Below are 20,434 nucleotides of genomic sequence, written 5' to 3'. Positions count from 1 at the left end.
AGCTTTGGAGTTGTGATTCTCTGTATCAGCTCCAACAAAGATATTGAAATTCAAACATATGATGAATGATTTATTCCATAGCAAATTATAATATCTATGTCATTTGATATGAGAACATGTTTTTCTCTGAGTGATCATCATGAAAATGTGTATCATGTGTTTCGATAAGATTAACGAAATAAGATTAAAACTTGACAAAAACTTGATGAAAACTGTACACGCACTTTAAGAAAGCAAAAAATTCTGTATGCTCTTGAAGGAGGGCTTTTCATGAAAGTAGGCCATTATTGGCAGTGCCAGCCATTCCACGGACGGCAGAGGCATGAAAGAATGTTTATTGATGAAAGTCATGTGACCTTGTGTGCAGAGAAGTGGGAGGTAGGAGGAGGAGGGCGGAGTAGTTGGAGGAGGAGGAGGAGGAGGAGGGAGGTAATGGTGGTGGTGGTGGTGGTGGTGGTGGTTGGTCCTTCATGGGAGGAGACAGGGGGACCTGTGTTTGGCCCACTTATGTTTCATGGCTGCTCTGATTTTAGAGAGACTGCATGTCTCCAACTTTTCTCTCTTCACCCATCACAGAGCACCAGCAGTTGGTCATGGGGCTGAAACGGGAGCACAAGCAGACCGTGGAACGTCTTCAGGTGCGTAACATTTTCTAGTCTCCATCGCCATCCATCTCAGTCTTCTCTCATTCGGCTTCATTGGTTTGGTTTGTTTGTCAATTGCGTACCCCGCAGTGATTTCAATTATGTTCTCTTTCTTTAATGACAGTAAAAATCCTTCAAGATTGTACCATGTATTTTTATTCATATCTTATATGTTTCAATGAATATACATCATTGCACCCTTTTGGTGCATATTATATATTCTTGATTCATCTGTTATGCTGATTGTATTTCTTGAGATACTGAACTGAAATAGAGCGGAAATGTCACTCCTGTTGTATTGCTTGTGCATTACGGTTGCTCCTCGTTTTACTCAGGTTGTGTTGCCATTTAGCTTCTATTCTGATCCTATACCAACTATCTTTAATATTTACGGATTACAGAGTCTTCGATGTTTAGCAATCTCACAACATCTATTGCATTCTTGTAAACCTTAAAGAGAGAAGAGTGAATCCTTCGAAAGGTGTAGTCTTTAGGCTTAATGCCATGATAGATATTCTTCGGATGTATTTTTTTTCTAGCAGAATATTGTACATTGTGTACTTCAGAATGTTAAAAGCACATTTTCCGTGCAATACCTAAAAACATGCTTTTGTGGATACTGAGTATCTTGTTGTATTTGTGTTCTAAATTGCAGTCGGAACATGACCTGGAAGTATTTAATATGCGAGGTCAGCATGCAACTCTGATATGCTCATTGGAGGAACAGTTAGAAAATGTAAAGCACAGACTCAAAGAGCTAGAGCTTGAACAGTTCAACCACTTAAACAAACAGTCTGTGGATGTGGCGGTAGAGACTGACAGGATTGAGATCAATCGGCAAGCCCTGCAGAAGCACATCGACAAGTTTGAGGAGTTCTCGCAGGAGCAGGACCTCTCCCAGAAACCGTCACGGCACAAGGGGTGCAGCGAGTTCACCCAGACGTCCCCGCAGGAGGGCCCGTCGCAACTCTCGGATTGCGCCTCTCCGCCAGTTGTGCCACCGGGACCACCACCACCACCACCACCAGTACCTCCAGTGCCACAGTCGGTGCCCCTAGTGCCAGCTCCACCGGGGATGAACCATATACCGCCACCCCCGCCTCCACTCCCTCAAGGCTTTGGCCCACCCCCACCTCCACCTCCTCCGGTGCCATTTTCGGGATCGGGTCCTCCACCACCACCGCCGCCAGCACCTCCACTCATACCAGGTTCATCTCTTCCATTCCCGGGGCATGCTCTGCGGACTAAACAGTCAGGACCAAAGAAACCAGTAATTGAACCCAAAGTGCCAATGAAACCCCTGTACTGGAACAGAATACAGATGCACAAGCTTGCCAGCCGACAAGGAAATAATTCGTAAGTTTGAGGACAAGAAACCCAATTCATTCTTGTTTTGAAGTCTCAGAATTGTTATTTGGAATGTCTGTTTCCAAACAGTTCTATGTTTCTCCAATTTGTTCTGAAAGTTTCTTAGTCAGTGGGTCTCAGCACAAAGCACAACTGAATGAAAGTTTTCCCCAAAAATACTGTTACATGGAAACAGCAAATCTTTTCATTTTGTGAATAGCCATACTTGCCATCACTTTGGTTATTTCCAAGCTTGCTGTTTAGAAGTCAGAAATATAGACCATATTGCATCTTTGGAATATTAAACTTTAGGAACAAATACCCTTGTTAAATCATTTTAATGCTTAACTTTCAGTTGAATATGAGCTTTTGCAAAGAATCCTTTCTCTAAAATACATTAAGTGATTGTATTTACTGACCATGATTCGTGTTTATGTATAATAAAATGCTGCTCCTCTGTAAATACAAAAAAAAGAAGAAAGAAAGTGAATATTGAAAGTGGTTTTGTAAGTCAGATATTGTTGTCCATTGTAAAGAGAACATCTACTGTTTCATTTTTATTTAATGTAATACAACTAATTCAAACTGATTCAAGCATTCCAGTGAAAGACATTTTTTTTTGCACTTCTGTAGTATAGTAATAACAGAAAAGTAAAACTGCCATATTCCAATTAATTCTCATACCGATGTAGTGAAGGAATCACCACAATTAACGAAGGGAATGATAACATCATTGTGTCTTTGTCTTGCTAGTTACCATCAAGAAGTTTCCATTGAAATATAAAATATTATAAACTCAAGCTAACATTTACAATTTTTTTCAACAGACAGTAATATGGATTCTTAGTCTTGACAGCCTAGAAATCGTGCCATATTTTTATGTTGATATGGGATTTTGGTGTGCCTCCAAATCTATGTAATCTAATTTCATTTCTATATATATATATATATATATATATATATATATATATATGTATATATATATATATATATATATATATATATATTGTATGTATATATATATATATATATATATATACATATATTGTATATATATATATATATATATATATATATATATATATATATATATTATGTTTACAGGATTATACATCAGGCATGATAGAATCCCATTTTGTATTCCTCAGAATTCTATAGAAGAGAATCTAAGGCACATTTCCCCCCACTTGCACAACAACCTTTGACCCAGTGCTCAAATTGGGGGAAAATCAAAACCACGGCTGTCCTCGATACAGGAGGAGTGGCATAATTGGCATCATTTCGGGCACGTGATTGCATCAGCCAAGGCAAAAAGTTTTGCCCGAGAAGATGGAAAACATGACTATGATAGAATGACATACCAACATGCCCAACTGACTCCCTTGGAACCAAAAAATCCTTTGACGTACTGGGAGGAAAGAAAATTAGGTCATGTCCTACAATGTAGGAAGTGCTGTAAATGGTTTGCCCTTCAAGTCACATCTAGAGGACATTTAGTCTGGAAATATGTGACAGAGAAAAAGATATACCAGCAGGAAATATTATAGGGGTAATGGATACAGAATTATTACGCATCTCATTGTCGAGTGCACATAGTGACCGGTGAATGACTAGAGGAAAGGGTCAGGGAGAGAGTGTTGTAAGAATGTGAGTGAGATTTTAGATAAAGTTCCCTTTGTCTACTTAATAGCTTCTCAACTCCAAGGAAAATATGTGCTTTTGATATCTACTCAGGTTTTCTTCTTTTCTTCATGTCTCTGATGATCTGTTACTTTGAGGATGAGGTACAGAGCTGAAAGCATGCTTGATTGTATGTTATTTAATCAATAGCATGGTTGTGATAAGAAGGAAATATTTTCAAAAATTAAGTGGCCCAACTTTGTTCTAAAAAGTTTCAACTTAATGATTTTTAGTTTTGTTCATTTAGCAGAAATTTGATGCCACAATGTTGATTTCAAGATGACTTTCTTGTATAAGATGTTACTTGCTTGAATGACCTTCTAATATTTTCATTCATATGACTTCAAAACAACTGTAATTTTTTCTTAGTTCAGAATTTAGATATGGCATTTTGAACATTCATTATTATAATGTTGCTTCTACAGGGTTGTATGTACGAAAACATCTGATGAAACACTATTCTACTGAAAATGGATGGGACTGTTTAGTCTTTTCAGGTCCAAGCAGGCAGTATGCCTTTTTGCAAGCAGACAATATCACCAAAAGGAATATGAAATTTATGTATTCATTCACTGAAACATCACCAAATTCAGAAAATACCACATGCTTCTGTAAGTAAAGGGTAGTGGTTGTAATGATGTCTCTTGAATCAACTTTACAGTGGTACACCAAGATTCATGGATGTAAAATTTTCGTAATGATGTTTTTCTGTAGCCTGCAATATATTGTGAGGGGAAAAGGTTTGATACAAAAAGATTTTAGTAATGGCTGGTCCCTAGAACTAAAGACAAAAACCTCCCCACTATCACAACATTCTTGAGTGGTGGAACTTTTCCTTTATGTTTTTTGTTTGTTTTAATCCTTCCCCAAGGCCTTCCAATATCACTAAGTTCTTGCTCTTCTGTAATTGAGATCACAAATTGGCAATGCTGAATTTGCATTTTTATGTGTGCTGCCCTCGTTTGTTGAACCCAGAACGGATGTCATTTGGACAGACCTGAATGAGCCCCCCATCAGTCCAGAGGAGCTGGAGATGATGTTCAGCAAGAAGGAAATGAAGAAGAAGAAGCCGCTCTCAGATAACTACACAAAACCCAAAACAAAACAGGTAAGTCACTAGGAGACATTTTAAACAAACCTGAATGAAACTTGTATCCTCTATATTCACTGAGAGCAATCCCTTGTCACCATTTTGTTAATGGTCTACAGGTTTATGCCCAATATTCTTGAAGTTGACTTGTTTCCTCTAGACCTTGATTATGAAAAAATGAATATTGTAACTATGAAAGACATTGTCTAGTAGATGTAGCTTCAGAATGGCCACTGTTGACCGTTGCCAAACATACTCCTGCCAATAGGTGGCCAAGCTGCTGGACAGCAAGCGGTCCCAGGCCGTCGGTATCTTCATGTCCAGCCTCCACGTCGAGATGATGGACATCCGCCATGCCGTCCTCAACATGGACCTGACCGTCATTGACCTGGAAAACTTGCAGTCTCTGTATGAGATGGTGAGGAGGGTCCATCCAAAGACCACATCTCTTGATTCAGTCTGGCACCCCATTTATACGTAAAGTTGTACACAGGAGCGCTCCTGAAGCAATACGACTTATGTCTCTTTGTGTTGTTCATACAGAGAATTACCTCTTGCTGAGATTGCACACAAAGTGGTTGAGAGAGACATAACTGCCATGGTAACCTTTGCATTAGCAGGAACTTCCTACACATAAAACTGTATGCACAGCACATGCTTCTACCACTTCCAGAGCACTCTAAACATTGGTGACCATCTGTAAAGAGTTTAGAGCGCTTCAGGAGCGGTCCTGAACCTAGCCTCAAGAGGGACATAACGTTAGCACTTTTCAGAACCACTTAGAATTTAGAGCGCTTCTGAACCACCCCTGGAGCACTCTAAATGCCCTGTATGAATGGGGTGTTATTTTCAGCAGTATATCATGTCTTTTCTATTCCCCATCCCACTATGCATCTGTCCGTTTGTTCACAATAAGATCCTTGAATGTAGTAACTAGAGACCAAGTCCACACCTTCTTCATGAGACACAATCAATCCATGTAACTGCATTATGTGCAATATGCAGCTTGTCCCATTCGATTTAGGAATCAAGAGGTGAAATATCACAGGTCACGGTTCACTTCTCAGTTTTACATGTTTGGTTTTTTTTTTTTTTTTTTTGGTGGGGGTTGTATTGTTTTGTTTTTACCTGGGTCGATTTCACCACCAGCAAATGCCTTCAATGATTATAAAGACATTTGTCACTTTTCTGTTCCTGTGTGTGACTCCACAGAGACCAGAGGCAGATGAGATGAAGATGATCCGTGCACACACCAAGAAAGAGAACCCAAAGCCACTGGATAAGCCAGAACAGTAAGTTTGAGTGTCAAAGGAGCTGATGTAGGAGATGTTAGACTTTGGTGTCTCCCCAAAGCATTCTTTCAATTCAGAAGTGGAACTCCTGACTGCACAGTCAACATTTGTGTCATAATGTAGGTCAGTTTAAATCTGCCCGAAAGAACTTAGTTTATAATTAAGTTATTGTCACCAGGCTGATCACCCATTGATATTGTTATCTTTTTGTCAGTTTGTTTGTTTTGTCTTCAAAGAGCAAATGGGTCACCATTTAAGGATGTGTACTCTTTTGAGAGATATTCAGTGCACACAGTGTAACTACCAATAATTTACTCATGTATACTTCAAAGGTGCATGGTCCCGGTGTTTTAGTCAAATGCGTACGCGGGTGCACGGCGCAAGTTTGCTATGGAGACCTATGCTATCGACTCCTCTGTGGCGCTTACGCTGTGGCCCACTTCCCCGAGTCCAAAGAAGTCCGATTCACTGTAGTCAGTGGTCCGATCACTGTTCGGCTCATGATTCAGCTGAGGGGGATGACAGCTTTAGCAAACTTCTTTTGTGATGTCATAATAAGAAGCACATATGCACGCACCCTGGCATTACTACAGACTGCGCGATGCGCAGAGAAGACAACGAAGGCAACGTTACTTAGCAAGACCTACGCACTTTACTCTTGATGACAGCTCAACTTCGGTAATCTTCGTATCAATGCTAACGGTGATCGGCAGTATCATCAACAGCGCCCTCTACACTAGCGGGACTATGCACCTTTAAAGACACGGCAGCATGGGTAGACCATGGAATGGGAAAGTGGACTAGAATCAAATAAATTCAGAAATCCTCATAACGAATTGTATACAGCTCTGTATACAGCTCTGTACACAGCACACATGCAGCCCAAGAATCTCAAATGGAGTTGAACTTTGCCAACGAGTATGTCCTTCAGTTCATGTATTTGCTGATGTGCAATTCTATTCTAGCGAGCCCGTGCTAGTCATGGTTTTAGAATGTACCCTGGTGGACAGGGAATGAAGATGGATTCAATTTGACCAAACGTTTCTCCCCATGCTACCTGATATTTAGCACAAGCTGCCCTGCCCAAAAAATGGGGAAGTCTTGCTTTGTCCATCAGATAATCTGTATGCCATTGCATCAGTTCTGAAAGGCCAGAAGACACATTTTTTCCCTTCAGTAATATCTCACTTTTTCATTCGTATCATGAATTATAATGATTGCATTGTAAGATTTTCAAATATGATATATGTAGTAAATTTCATCTCACATATGATGCAAGTGATCAAAGCCAAATGAAAAAGGCACATGAAAGTGCTCATTTAGTGTTTGTATGCAGTCATGTAGATGCATATGCGTGTGTTCGTGTACTTGTATATGTGTGTGTATTGATGTAGGTATACATGTTTATCATTTTTCTCCTGTATTCTTCCCCTAGATTCCTGTTGGAACTGGCTGACATTCCAGACTTTGCCAACCGTGTCTACTGCATCACTTTCCAGGCAGTCCTGGATGAGAATCTGTCCGCCGTACGGAGCAGGTTGACAATCGTCGGGGAGGTCTGTAAGGTATGGAGGACAAAATTTGCTTCGTACAGGTTATGTAGGGGCCCATTTCAGAGAGAGGTTGACGGTCATTGTAAGTTGCCATAAATACAGTTAACATGCAGCAGATGGGAAATAAACATACAGTTTTATTGTCGAGCCCACCGGAGGTGTGGGGAGACTAAGGGATCGCCTGCGGTGTCTGTCTGTCCGTTATCCGGCCGTCTGTCGTCCGTCCGTCACATACGGGGGTCAACGAACTTTTAGGGCCCAATGTTAAGTTTTTAGGGCGCGTTTTGATTATGGCTCATAACTTTTGATCCCTTTGTCCGTTTGTGACCAAACTTGGATGGTAGATGTCCCTTGGGGAGGTGAAGGTCATCACAAGGTCAAAGGTTACAGACAGATGTCAACAAACTTTTAGGGCCCAACGTTAAGTTTTTAGGGCGCGTTTCGATTGTGGCTCATAACTTTTGATCCCTATGTCCGTTTGCGACCAAACTTGGAGGGTAGATGTCCATTGGGGAATTAAAGGTCATAACAAGGTCAAAGGTCACAGAAAGGGGTCAACAAATTTCTAGGGCCCATTGTTAAGTTTTTATGGTGCGTTTTGATTATGGCTCAGAACTTTTGATCCCTTTGTCCGTTTGTGACCAAACTTGGATGGTAAATGTCCCTTGGGGAGTTGAAGGCCACCACAAGGTCCAAGGTCATAGGCAGGTCAATGAACTTCTGGGAGTTAGAAAAATATCAATTTCTTGTATGCGAATGGGCGAGACACAATTTGGCACTTGCCTTGTTTCCTTTGTCACTGCAGTGTTTGCAATGATTGTATCTTTCACTGCAAACGTCTTTGAGCCGGACCTCCTTGTATAAACTCCTAGGTGACTTCGCCCTGTGCACTCTATCACCTTGACCTATCAAGCATAACTCTTTAGCAGCTGAAAATTCTGTACATAATGGCCTATGATTCCCTGGAAGGTACAGCAATATTGCTCTCATTTCAGCATCTTTCTAAATGATGTCAAATAGCTCACTGTTTATTTGTGTCTATTATAAGTCATGTTTATTTGAAAGCCTATTAAGACTTTACCAAGAGAATGGTGTGTCACAGAAATAATTCTAACATACTTGTGTTGGCCTTTGACCTCTTTCAAATTTCATGATTTTATATTCTATATGAAAACAGACAAAATGAAGCATAAAACTATAACAAAAAATATGGATGGGTGGTTTTGTCCGTTTCAGGGAGTAATAAGATGGGCGGTTTCATGCGGTTCAGTTGCTAATTGGTTAACACTCTGTGGTACTACATCTATGGGGCAGGTTTGCTGTATGAGATTTTTACTGAGCTTGACAATGTATCTGACTTCATTCAACAAAGTCAGCTGTAAGCAGGTGACCTGCAGTGACATTTGCTGTTCTTCATCATCTCTTATGATTACAAATGGCAGATGGTAATCCTGAGCAGTAATTAATAGAAAATTAAAATGGTAAAGAGGAAAACCAGCCGTCCAAACCATTACACTCGTGATTGTGATACGAATCTAGTGGAATTGAATGTAATTAGCAGTATGTTGGGATGGTGGTAAAGACTGTGATGATGAGTGTGATTATGATAGTGATAATAGTTGAGATATTGACAGTGATAATAATGCTTATTGTGCACATACCAGTCACCTGCTCTGAAATTTTTCTCTCCCTATAGCAATTACGAAACAGCAGTGGTGTGAAGCAGTTTCTTGCTCTGGTATTGGCCCTTGGCAATTACATGAATGGAGGCAAGTTTCTTTTTCAGCTTTGCTTTTGTAGTTAAAAGTAGTGATGTGTATAAAGTCAGTTCCCTGACTGAAGAGGCTACCCTGTGAAAATATAAGGAAATAGATAAGTAAACAATTTGATAGAGTTCTGACGTTACTGCAGATTTTCTTTTTCAAGATCAATGGAGGATATCTTGTGAACACACAAGGTACTGTTCCTGTGTCATGAATGATTAGACTTGGAAAGGGTCAGATTAATATAATGCTACTGTAATCAGTAATTCAAAGTATATGATGTTCAGGCTGTACAAAGCTCCAAATTATAGCATACATGAGCTGTCTTTCTGATTCAGATTTCAGGGATTTGTGAAGGGCTGTCTGTTACAGAGATTTAGAATAAGTTGAAAATTTCATATTGAGTGGAGTCACATCATGTTAAATAAATGGCATCAAATGCCAAGATGACTGTGAAGAAACATAGAAAACTGAAGTTATGAAATTGCAATCTGCACTGTGAACATTGTTATACAGTACTGATTATATCTCATTCTAAAAGTGTAATGTCCAGCATGATGGGATTCCCACTACAGTCCAAGCATTATAATTTCTACCACAAAGAACTAAAATCTTATGCAGAGGGAAATTTTCAGTGTCGACTTTTATTCCATTTTCATGCGTTAAAATCCAACTGGAAGCACATGTAGCATGCATTGGATTCAATATGAAGTGAGCTATTTCATCCAGTCCTGTAGTCCCATGTACAGGCAGAAATGTATAGGTGAAATTAGACAGCATTTGCTTGCTCCTCCAAACTTATCTGGTCCTCTCATATGAGCTTTGTGCTTGGTACTTTCAGGAAATCGGACCAGGGGGCAGGCAGACGGATTTGGACTTGAGATCTTACCCAAGCTGAAAGACGTCAAGAGTGTTGTAAGTGCTATCAATGTGCCATTATGATTGCAAATAAAGTCAAACCAGTCTATAGTGGTCACCCTAGGGAGATTAAAAAAGAGCATCCATTCGAGAGGAAGGCAGCTCCAGGTAATACAACATTAAATTAGCTTTGAAGTAAAGTTGCAGTAATATTTGCAAGAAATAAAGCATTTCACATTGAAACCCAATGTGTCCATTAACAGCACCTTAGTTATATGATTCATAGAAAGTAACAAGTGTTGAATTCCAGAAACACTTTCTTTGTTCTCTCTCTCTCTCTCTCGGCATACATATTGAATTTTAGCTTGTGCGTCCATCAACATTCTATAATCATGATTTCAGTGGTTATGTAAGGAATGTTATAAATATTTCAAAATACTTTTTTTTTTAAAGGAAATATATTTTTCTTTTCTTCCTGTGCAGGATAACCAGGGAAATCTACTGCATTACATTGTGTCTTGTTATGTCAACAAACTAGAAAAGGTAAGAAGTGACAACTGTCATTTAGGCAAAGACAAATATCTGTACTGGTAGTAGGTATTTCAAGTATGTTACTTTTTTGTACAGTATTGGATGATTTATTGTTTATTTTTTTATTATTATTATTATTATTATTTTAATCTTTTTTTTTTTGGTGTAATAGCTCTGAGGTGTGGTTCCTTTCTGGCATAGTTTCCTGGCAAAAAATAAATACAATAAATAAATGAAATTATGAAGCATATGTCACCATGAATGTGTAATAAATAAGATATTTTCTGCACAATCCAAAAAGCACAAATAATGCTCTCTTATTGTTAAGAGGCAGTGAATAAAGCTGGTTAACGAATAACATAGAAATAAAATAAATCAAAGGTAATAAAGAACAAAAGGATTGTAGTAGACAACTACTTGCAGCAGTTTAAAACTAGTTCTGGAAATGAACCAGTCACCTGCATTTTGCATAATAAGGTGAAGTACCCTCCGTATCCTACCTGGGTGTCCTCTCTTTTTGAATTACCTATTTGATGTTCAGTTTAGAGGGCGCTGTGTACCTTCTCCTGGAGCTAGCATTGTCTGCCAACGAGGTTTTAGCAATAGTACTTCAATTTGCTTTCCTAAATCATTTTTTGCCCCCTGCTCCCTCTGTCTGTTTCTCTCTCTGCTTCATATCAACTTGCTAGGAATCAAGTCCAGAGGGCGCTGTTTTCCCTCTACCAGAGCCAGGAAAGGTCTCCCAGGCCGGCCTCATCAAGTTTGATGAGCTGGAGAAAGACTTGCGCAAGATTCAGCGGGATCTCAAAGGTAGATGCTTTGCTGTTTGGTGGGTGTGTGTGTGTGTGTGTATGTTGGGGGGGGGGGATGGTACACCTTTATTCACACACCGAAATTTAAACTTCTTTTTACCCTTCTTTTATTTCCACTCAACTTAAGAGTTTTTGAGGTGATTTTTGTTATTTGTTTGAGATATGAACAACATTTATATATGTTGGGGGAACAGAATTGGATGGATATGGTGTAGTCATTGTTGACATGAGAATGTATACCTGATGTCATTCCAACTGTGTGTATGACATTGTCTGTGTAGATTTCATTATTCTTTTCATTTGGTACTTTTACCTGTCATGTTTAGTTGGTAAATATATGTCACTGCTAGAAGTCATCTAAGAAAGGTATTTCATTCACAAATTGCTATTAAAAGGGGTATATGATATTATTTGTTACTTTGTTTTCTCGTATCCTGTTTATTGTGAATGTGTTTGTCAAAGCAGACTTGCCTGTATCATGCTAATACTATTTTTGTGATTATCTCTGTATCTTGAGACAGAAGCATACTAGTTTTCATATATTACAGTAAAAAGAAGTGTTTTTCATCACAAGAAATGCATTGGAAAGTTTGTTTATATTTCTTGTGAACTATTTGCATGGTATGAACAAGATAAGAATCTGCATAGACATAGAGCATACCAGGTCAATTCACACTGGTTGCCCATCTCCCAACACAGGTTGCGAGACCAAGGCGGACGCAGTCAAGAAGAATTCCAGCGAGGAGCATCTCCAACCATTCAGCGACAACATGGAGAAGTTCATCACCCAGGCTCATGAAGACATCGCGTCGGAGAACACCAGGTTACAAGACACCAGGGAGAGGTACCTGACTGTAACTGCAGTCACACTGGCAAAACTTCTCAACGTTTAAAGACATAATTACCATTTGCAGATGAAACAAATACCCAGCTTTAGTGCCTCAAAATAGTTAAAATAGTTCGTAAGTGTGAGTTAGGGATAAAAACAACCAATGTAGAATTTTTAACCAGGATGATCAATGTTAGGTATCGTTAAATACACAAACTGTGAACAGTACTTATAATACAGTTGTTTCAAGAATAAACTGTCTACAACTATGCTTTATTGAGAAAAATAGTGATATCGCGAAATTTTTGTATGGTAGGATTTTTTTGATACAACTTGACATACATATATGCATCAAATGTGATAACTAGAACATTTTTAAAATCACTGCTCCCAATGGTAAACAGTACCCTTAAATTTTCAAAGTTTAGCCAGGCTGAACACAAACTTCCCGCAAAGCGCTCGCGAACTTCTCACAAAACTTTCCTATCGAACTTTGGAAATTTCCCAAACCCCCACAAATCTTCTGGAAGCTTGTGCAGTCTGAATGCATACAGCTGAAGCTTCGCAAAGTTTGTCACATGACCAGTCCACTTCCCGTTTGCGATGCCTCCCAAGTTATCAGATGGTGGGCGCTTTCTTCTTTGTTAGCACATGCGCACCAGTGACCCAAATTGCAGAATGTTATTGAGAACTGAAACTTCGAGAAGTTTGGCTGCCAGTGTGAACGATCGAGCAAATTTCATTAAGTGTTCTTGAAGTTGAACTCCGAAAAGTTTTGCCTGTGTGACCTAGGATTCTGTATGGTTAACTTAGTCATTTCCACCCCAATGTGCTGTGTGTGATTTCTATAGCATGTATATGTAGGGGTCCTGTGGGAGTTAATGACAGCTGCCTCTGCCTTGGGATTTTTTTATTATTACATCAAAGTCCTTCTCAATGCCTAGGGGTTTTAGTGGCAGACATACACATGGGCCATGCTCAGTGTAGTAGACGTGAGACAGATGAAAGGAAGTACAGCTGGAAAAAATTATGAATATTTGAGATAATGATGAGATAATATTGTGATTTTGTTTGCCTGACGTGTTTGTTAAAATGTAGGTCAGCAGTTGCGATCTTACAAATAAGTACTTAGGGTGAGAATTTATAAAGATCTGTCATAGCACATAATGCTGTGATGTTGTATGTTTGATAGTAAGCAAATAATCAACGTTGGTGGAGGTGATGGGACAAACTATCACTTCCGAGGCGATCTGGATGTAGCTATCTTTCCGAAGCGCAGCTGAGGAAAGATAGCGTACACATTCAGATCGCCGAGGAAGTGATAGTTTGTCTCATTGCCTGAAACTAAAAGTTTATTATTTGCTTTATATTCCACATCTAGGGTCCTAGAAATTCCCATTTTATTCCACATCTGAAACCGTTTTAGCTGTCTTTAGGTATCCATAGGGCTTAGGCTACGTGTGCGCGTAGATGACAAAACAATGAATTTGCTGCGCGCACCGCGCGGCACCGAAGTGAAAGTGCGTTGCACTGTGTACTATCAAGTGACCTAGGTCACATGATAGTCCACAGTGCAACGCACTTTTATTTCGTGCGTACTCATCTTGCATTAGGACTGTGTGGAGATCAGCGAAACAAAAGGGACTATCAACATAGAGTGTAACGAACTTTTCTTCTCAGGTGATGTGATGGGCAAAACTACGCTTCATCACGTTATCAGCTCTGGACCAATCCTATTACAACATTCTTAGTATGTGGAATGTAATAATACCTATAGCCCATTCATAGTGTGTCATATGTGTGTTATGATATGTAACTTTGTCTTAATACACATTATCTATGTACATAGGTTGTCATTTTTCTTGATGATGGCATGGTTTTGTTCATCTTTGGATAGTTTTCACAAAATTTTGTATTCAAACAAAATGAAGAAGTATTAATCTCAATCTCAGTTTCAATCACATGAGTTATGTTACCATATTTTTTTTCTTTTCACAACAAAAGTAGCTCAGCTGAAAATTCTGTATGCTTAGTCCATCAAAACTCAAAGGAAAGTATTACTGCTTGTAATAATTTTTATCGTTTTTGTCTCTTTCTGATGTGTGTACCTCTTTCTTCAGCTTCAATGAGTTAGTGGAATGGCTGTGTGTGAAACCAAAGCAAGGCGACAAGGAGGTCACTCCTACTTACCTCTTCAATCTCTGGGCCCCGCTCTGCCGAGACTTCAAGGATCTGTGGAAGAAGGAGCAGCAGATGGCAGCTAAGAAGAGGTCAGTGACCCTCAGCCAATCATCATCATCATCATCTATGCAAATATTTCAGTTAAACCTGTTTATAGGCGCCACCCAAGGGAGACCAAAAGAGAGGGTATTGTAGATAGGTGGCCACTATAGACAGGTGGCCATTATGGCAGGTGTGACTGTATTTCAGTCAATTTGGAATAGATTTTGGTGATGTTACGATGTACTTTCGAGGTCTTTTCGTTGTATCCAAAGGAAATGATCAGGAACACTGTCAACCCTGCACTGACTGTGAAAGAAGAAAACAATGGAAAAGAATTTGTGTATCATGCCATAGGGTGCACAAATTAAGCCATAGAAAGATGAAATATGTCTTTTAGCTCTACATATATTATTGCTCAGCAACACAAAATGTCAACAACAAGTACTTCTACTAACTACTTCTAACTACTTCTAACTTCTACTTTTTATACTACTTCAGTTATTATTATTACTACTACTACTAACTGCTACTACCATTAGGCTACCATTGTACTCCTACTACTATAACAACAACAACAACTACTACTACTACTACTACTACTACTACTACTACTACTACTACTACTACTACTACTACTACCTGCTACGTACTACGTACTACTACTACTACTACTACTATTTCTACTACTACCACTATCTCTACTACTACCACTATTTCTACAACTACTATTTCTACTACTACTACGACTACTACTACTACTACTACTACTACTACTACTACTACTACTGCTACTACTACTACTACTACTACTACTACTACTACTTCTACTTCCATCATTGTTACCACTAGCTTGACTACTAGCTAAGCCCTGCTTAATCAGGAGTGGTGAGAAATGAGATATTCCCCTGTTTAAGTGGGGCTCCCCTTCAAGGGATGGCTGGTATTGACCCATACAGTTTGCCCTATATGAAACCCAGTATAAAATATATGCGGGCATAACACTTTACCATGCACTATTATCATACCAGTTGGCGACCCCGTACACACACACTCTATGACACCAGGAGGCAAAACAATAAACAAAGTGAAACAGCAGTCTCATACTTTGAGCAAATGCATCACTAGAACAAACCATTTAAAGGGACGGTATAGTATTGGTTGAGGTGAGGATTCAGCTTTTAACTTTTTGCAAAATACTTTAAGAAACCACTTTTTTAAATGTTAAAGAGCATACAAGTCTAGGCAGAATTCAAAGTTTATTTGATGAAAATCACTTTTGAAATGGCTGAGACGTCAAAAAAAAAAAAAAATCCGCAACCATTTCAAAACAAAGTGATCCTAATAAAAGGTGAGTCCCATCTTTTATGAGGATCGCTCTGTTGTGGATATATCAGCCATTGTAAAACCAGTTTTCATCAAGTATACTTTGAATTCCTCTTGAAATAATATATGCTCCTTTCATATTTCATAAGAGGTTTCTCATCACCTCAGTGGAAACCTGAAGCCCCATCTCAACCAAGACTATCATCCCTTTAAAGGGATGGTACAGTATCGGTGGAGATGAGAATTGGGCTTTTAACTTTTTGTGAGATACCAAGAAAACACTTATGAAGTAGTACAGGCATACCATTTTAAGAGGAATTCACAGTTTATTTGATGAAGATCAGGTTTGGAATGACTGAAACATCCAAAAACAAAGTAAAACAAAGTGATCGTAATAAAGTGTGGGTCCCACACTTATTAGAATCGCTCTGTTTTGGATATCTCAGCCATTTCAAAACCAATTTTCATCAAATAAACGTTGAATTCCTCATTATCTCACCAAAAAATGTTAGAAACCTGAAATTAGGTCTCAACCAAAACTATACGATCCCTTTTATGATCATTTGATCTTCAAAGTAATCCTCTTCAGTGTTTTCTATAACATATCAAGTTAAAGTGCCTTTGACCCCTGCAAATGCTGAGATATAGACAGCTGTGCAAACTTACGAGCACGTTTCTGTTACACCATTTGAGTGAGCAGTATTTTCAGAGTGATACCTCACACCAAACACGTTTTCTCCCTTTTTGTAATGTACGTACCATCCAAGTGACTGCACTTGGGATAGGTGACTCTCCGTACTCGCACTCAGGCGAATGATTGTGCTATAGGAGCCTGACAGTGCTGGATAAGACCGCCGGCACAATGCCAGCCATTTATGTCGATGAAGGGCAATTTGTCAGTCAGTTGCAGTGAAAACAACTTGATGCGAGAATCCATTATTTTGGATAAATATGAAGTACGTACTGCATGCTATAAGGATTAGAACCAGCACTTCTGGCTGTCGGACGGAAGCTCGGTAGTCTAGTGGACATAACGCCTGTCTTGTAATCAGAAGATCATTGGTTTGAATCCAGTTTGAGTGTGTATGCCCATGATTTTTTATCATGGCTACTGTTTAAGCACTAAGAAATCGCTGCTTATTTATCATGATGAAGGGCAAGATGTCAATCAGTTGTAATAGAAACAACTTGGCACAAGAATTCATTACTTTGAATGCCACCCTATTGTTTGGGTTTGTGAATGGACACTGAGATTAACACTTGAAAACTGCTTGGTCATTTTAAGCAAATACGTTATTCTCATTTGATATTTTTGACAAAAAAAAAACTAATAACTTGATTAAGCAGCAGGTTTGTTGTACTTTGCCTCAGAGAAGGGAGAATATTGTGCTTTGATATTACTAATCATAAAGAATATTTTTTTGCTATGAAATTACTTCTAGATTACTTTGTTGACAAAATCAGTTCTAATGAATCAAAGTTTATTTTCAGTACATGTTAGCAGCCCAGTATAAGTCTGTGATTGATAAAACTAGCAAGCTAATTTATCATCTTTCACAATTATAGCTGACAAGGTTTTTTTTTTTAAAGCAGAATATATCCTAGAATATACTCAATCAAAAGCATTATCTTCAAAGTCACATAGAGAGTAACAGATCATTTATTGCCTGATTTTATTGAATTAATTCAAATGATTAATGAAACCACTGCCAGCTTTTGCTTTATATCTTAAAGGCATAATTTACCATTTGCAGATGAAACAAAAACCCAGCATTAGTGCTTTAAAATAGTTCTTAAATGAGACTTAGGGATAGAAAGAACCACTGTAAAAATTTGAATCCCTATATTCGATGTTAAGTATAGTTAAATACACACAATGTGAACAATATCTATAATAGGGATGCTTCCAGACTAAACCGTATACAGTTATGGTTTATTGAGAAAAACACTGATATCTCCTTATATTTTAGGCTTTATTGTGAAAATTTTATACGGTAGGATGTTTTGTGATACAACGGATCTACAAATATGCATTAAATGTTATATCTTGAACATTTTTAAAATCACTGCTCCCAAAGGTAAACTGGACCTTTAATGTCCCATTCGACCCTACACCAACTTACACCATTGAACTCAATCACACGCATGTGAATTCCATCAGAGCATCATGCTTCTACCTCTTCTGTATGACTGTTTGACCTGTGTTCCTTCATTGCACTTAAGGTCACAATCTTTACAGCAGGCAAGTGATATACCAACTGTTGAGGCAAACATTTTAAGTAGACCTTTTGGTGAAATTGTTTGACTGTGGAAGTTGTTCCACTTGGTGGTAAACCAAGTTCAAGTGCTCAGTGATGACCTTTCACCTCCATTTACATCTGCTTCTGAGGTTTCAGTTTATTCTTGGAGTTGCTGGTTACTGTTCAGCTTTTGTACTTGGGCAGACATCATGCATACCTTTGGCAGGCTTTCAGATTGTTATGTATGGTCCTTGCAAAGGAGGAACAGAGGGCTAGGACTTCCCCTTTCATGCTGTCAAAGGGGTCAAGTGTGTGATGTGCAGTGCAGAGCCAGTGAAAGCAGGCCAGATGTTTCCCTCATTGTCACCGCCGGCCAGACAGTGGCATCGGCTGCGGCTTTCAGCTCGATTCCCCGCCTTGACTGATGCCTCTATTCAGGTTAATGCGTCAATCTCTCTACAGTTCCCTTGACTCCCTTCCTCCCTTCCTCCCTTCCTCCCTCCCCCTCCCCCTCCCTCATCCTTTTATTAGTCTATCCCAGTACCTCCTCCCTCAGCCCACCTTAATGTCTCTGTTCTTCATATCCACAATGGCTTTGAACAAAAAGCGTCTACTGCAGTTGCCAAAGGGAGCGACGATTGACGCGGCGGGTGAACCCCGTGATGATGTATCGATGCATTCGCACAAGGCCTGTTTCTACAATCAGACAATGGTGCGGTGGATTTGAAGCTGGCAATGCAGACTGCGGTCACTCTTTCACGAACTTTTCTGGTAGACTGCTGGGGGTCGGCCAATCATCACTTCAAATGGCGCTGTTTGTTTAACTGATTCAAAGGCTCAATCAAACCAATATTTTAGTCTCATATAAATTTCATAACCACCTGTGAGTTGGTTGCGGTCCCCTGATATTTGAGGTTTTTCATTCAGCACTGGTACATATTTCGTACGTGCGTGATCTACTTTGTCGGCGTGAAGTGCAAACATAGTTTAGGGACAGATTGTGAACATATGTTTCAATGTGCAGTTCAGCTGATTTGGCTGAATTTGGCTACGTTTATCTAACTTGAGAGAGAGAATCGCGTTTCAAAACGCATTTGGAATGATGTTTGCAAACATGGTTTGAAACGCTATTCTGGGGGTGCTGCGTTTATCTGTCATACAATCACGATTCGAGTGTTGTCACTGCACAGCTACTTTGTGCCGTTTGACCCGGGAAGTAAAGATCAACTGCGTACCAGCACACATGCCTCATAAGTCACACTCAAATAATGGGTAGAGAGCACAACTGAAAACAGCTGGGATTTGACCTTGAGATATAAACGGGTTTCAAAACGGCATTGCATTTATCTACTCACAGAAAGGCGATCGTGGTCTCAAACACGTTTCTAAACGCGTTTGAAAACACGGTTGCGTTTATCTAACCCCAGAAAATGCCTCAAACGTGTTTAGGATCGTAATTCTGCCTCAGAAAATTCTTAGATGAATGCAGCCTTTGTCAGATTATTGCAGATGATTTGACTTTGCAAGAGGGCATGTTTCTGTTGTATTGCACAATTTTTCTTCATGCCATTTAGAGTGCAATTCCATGCCCTGCTCAAATTGATTGTAATAAATCAATTAGAATTAAACAAACAGAATGGTGGAGGTTTTATCAAAATTGGAAGAAAGATACAAAGATATGGAATGTTAGAGTTTCAAAATGTATTTACCGAATGGTGATTGTGATCACAACAAAATCGTGAAGGGAGAGTAAACAAAAGATAGAATCTTGCACGTTGATGAGGGAAGAATATCAAGTGGCTGAGATGTGATATCTAGAGGCTGTAGCAGAGATCATGTCAGTGGACATCTCGACACACATAACAAATGTAATGAACATGAAAGGAGCATGGAAAGACATTTGCGGCAAGATGAACACAACTCACACAGGTATCACACTAGTAATGATTTTCCCCATACACATATGGCATGAGTGCAGGCAGTTTAAATATATTCTATATTCATCCATGGTGTGACAAGACTTAGTATCTCAACTGGCATGAATCCAGAAACCTCTAACTCAATTTTGAACGTGAAAAATGCTGATTTGAGTTTTAAAACATTACAATTATTAATGTAATCCAAAACAGTGTTTAATCATTATTTGACTTTAACACTGACATTTTTTTTTTTTTTTTAAATGAACAAGTTATATAGCGCTTCTTAAAATTCATGATTTTTTTTTTTTAGATATGAGGTCTTGTTATCCC

The 20,434-nt window shown here is 39.0% G+C and overlaps 1 protein-coding gene across 1 annotated transcript in view; it reads left to right on the top strand.

Moving 5' to 3' along the window:
- Positions 1–20,434, top strand: part of LOC139723254 (uncharacterized) — a 58,527-nt gene that overhangs the window by 36,781 nt on the left and 1,312 nt on the right. Inside the window, exons 5-16 of the mRNA XM_071634513.1 lie at positions 577–638; positions 1,300–2,000; positions 4,647–4,779; positions 5,030–5,179; positions 5,974–6,053; positions 7,489–7,618; positions 9,303–9,375; positions 10,211–10,284; positions 10,711–10,770; positions 11,448–11,568; positions 12,270–12,414; positions 14,520–14,669. Of these exons, the coding sequence (XP_071490614.1) occupies positions 577–638; positions 1,300–2,000; positions 4,647–4,779; positions 5,030–5,179; positions 5,974–6,053; positions 7,489–7,618; positions 9,303–9,375; positions 10,211–10,284; positions 10,711–10,770; positions 11,448–11,568; positions 12,270–12,414; positions 14,520–14,669 (1,879 nt within the window). The remainder of the gene's footprint in view (positions 1–576; positions 639–1,299; positions 2,001–4,646; positions 4,780–5,029; positions 5,180–5,973; positions 6,054–7,488; positions 7,619–9,302; positions 9,376–10,210; positions 10,285–10,710; positions 10,771–11,447; positions 11,569–12,269; positions 12,415–14,519; positions 14,670–20,434) is intronic.

Source organism: Diadema antillarum, unplaced genomic scaffold, assembly GCF_040938485.1.
Source record: "Diadema antillarum isolate AM-2024a unplaced genomic scaffold, OU_Dant_1.0 scf00000183, whole genome shotgun sequence".
NCBI lineage: Eukaryota > Metazoa > Echinodermata > Echinoidea > Diadematoida > Diadematidae > Diadema > Diadema antillarum.
The sequence above is the reverse complement of the archived record's forward strand: the minus strand, read 5'-3'. Positions and strand labels throughout refer to the sequence as shown.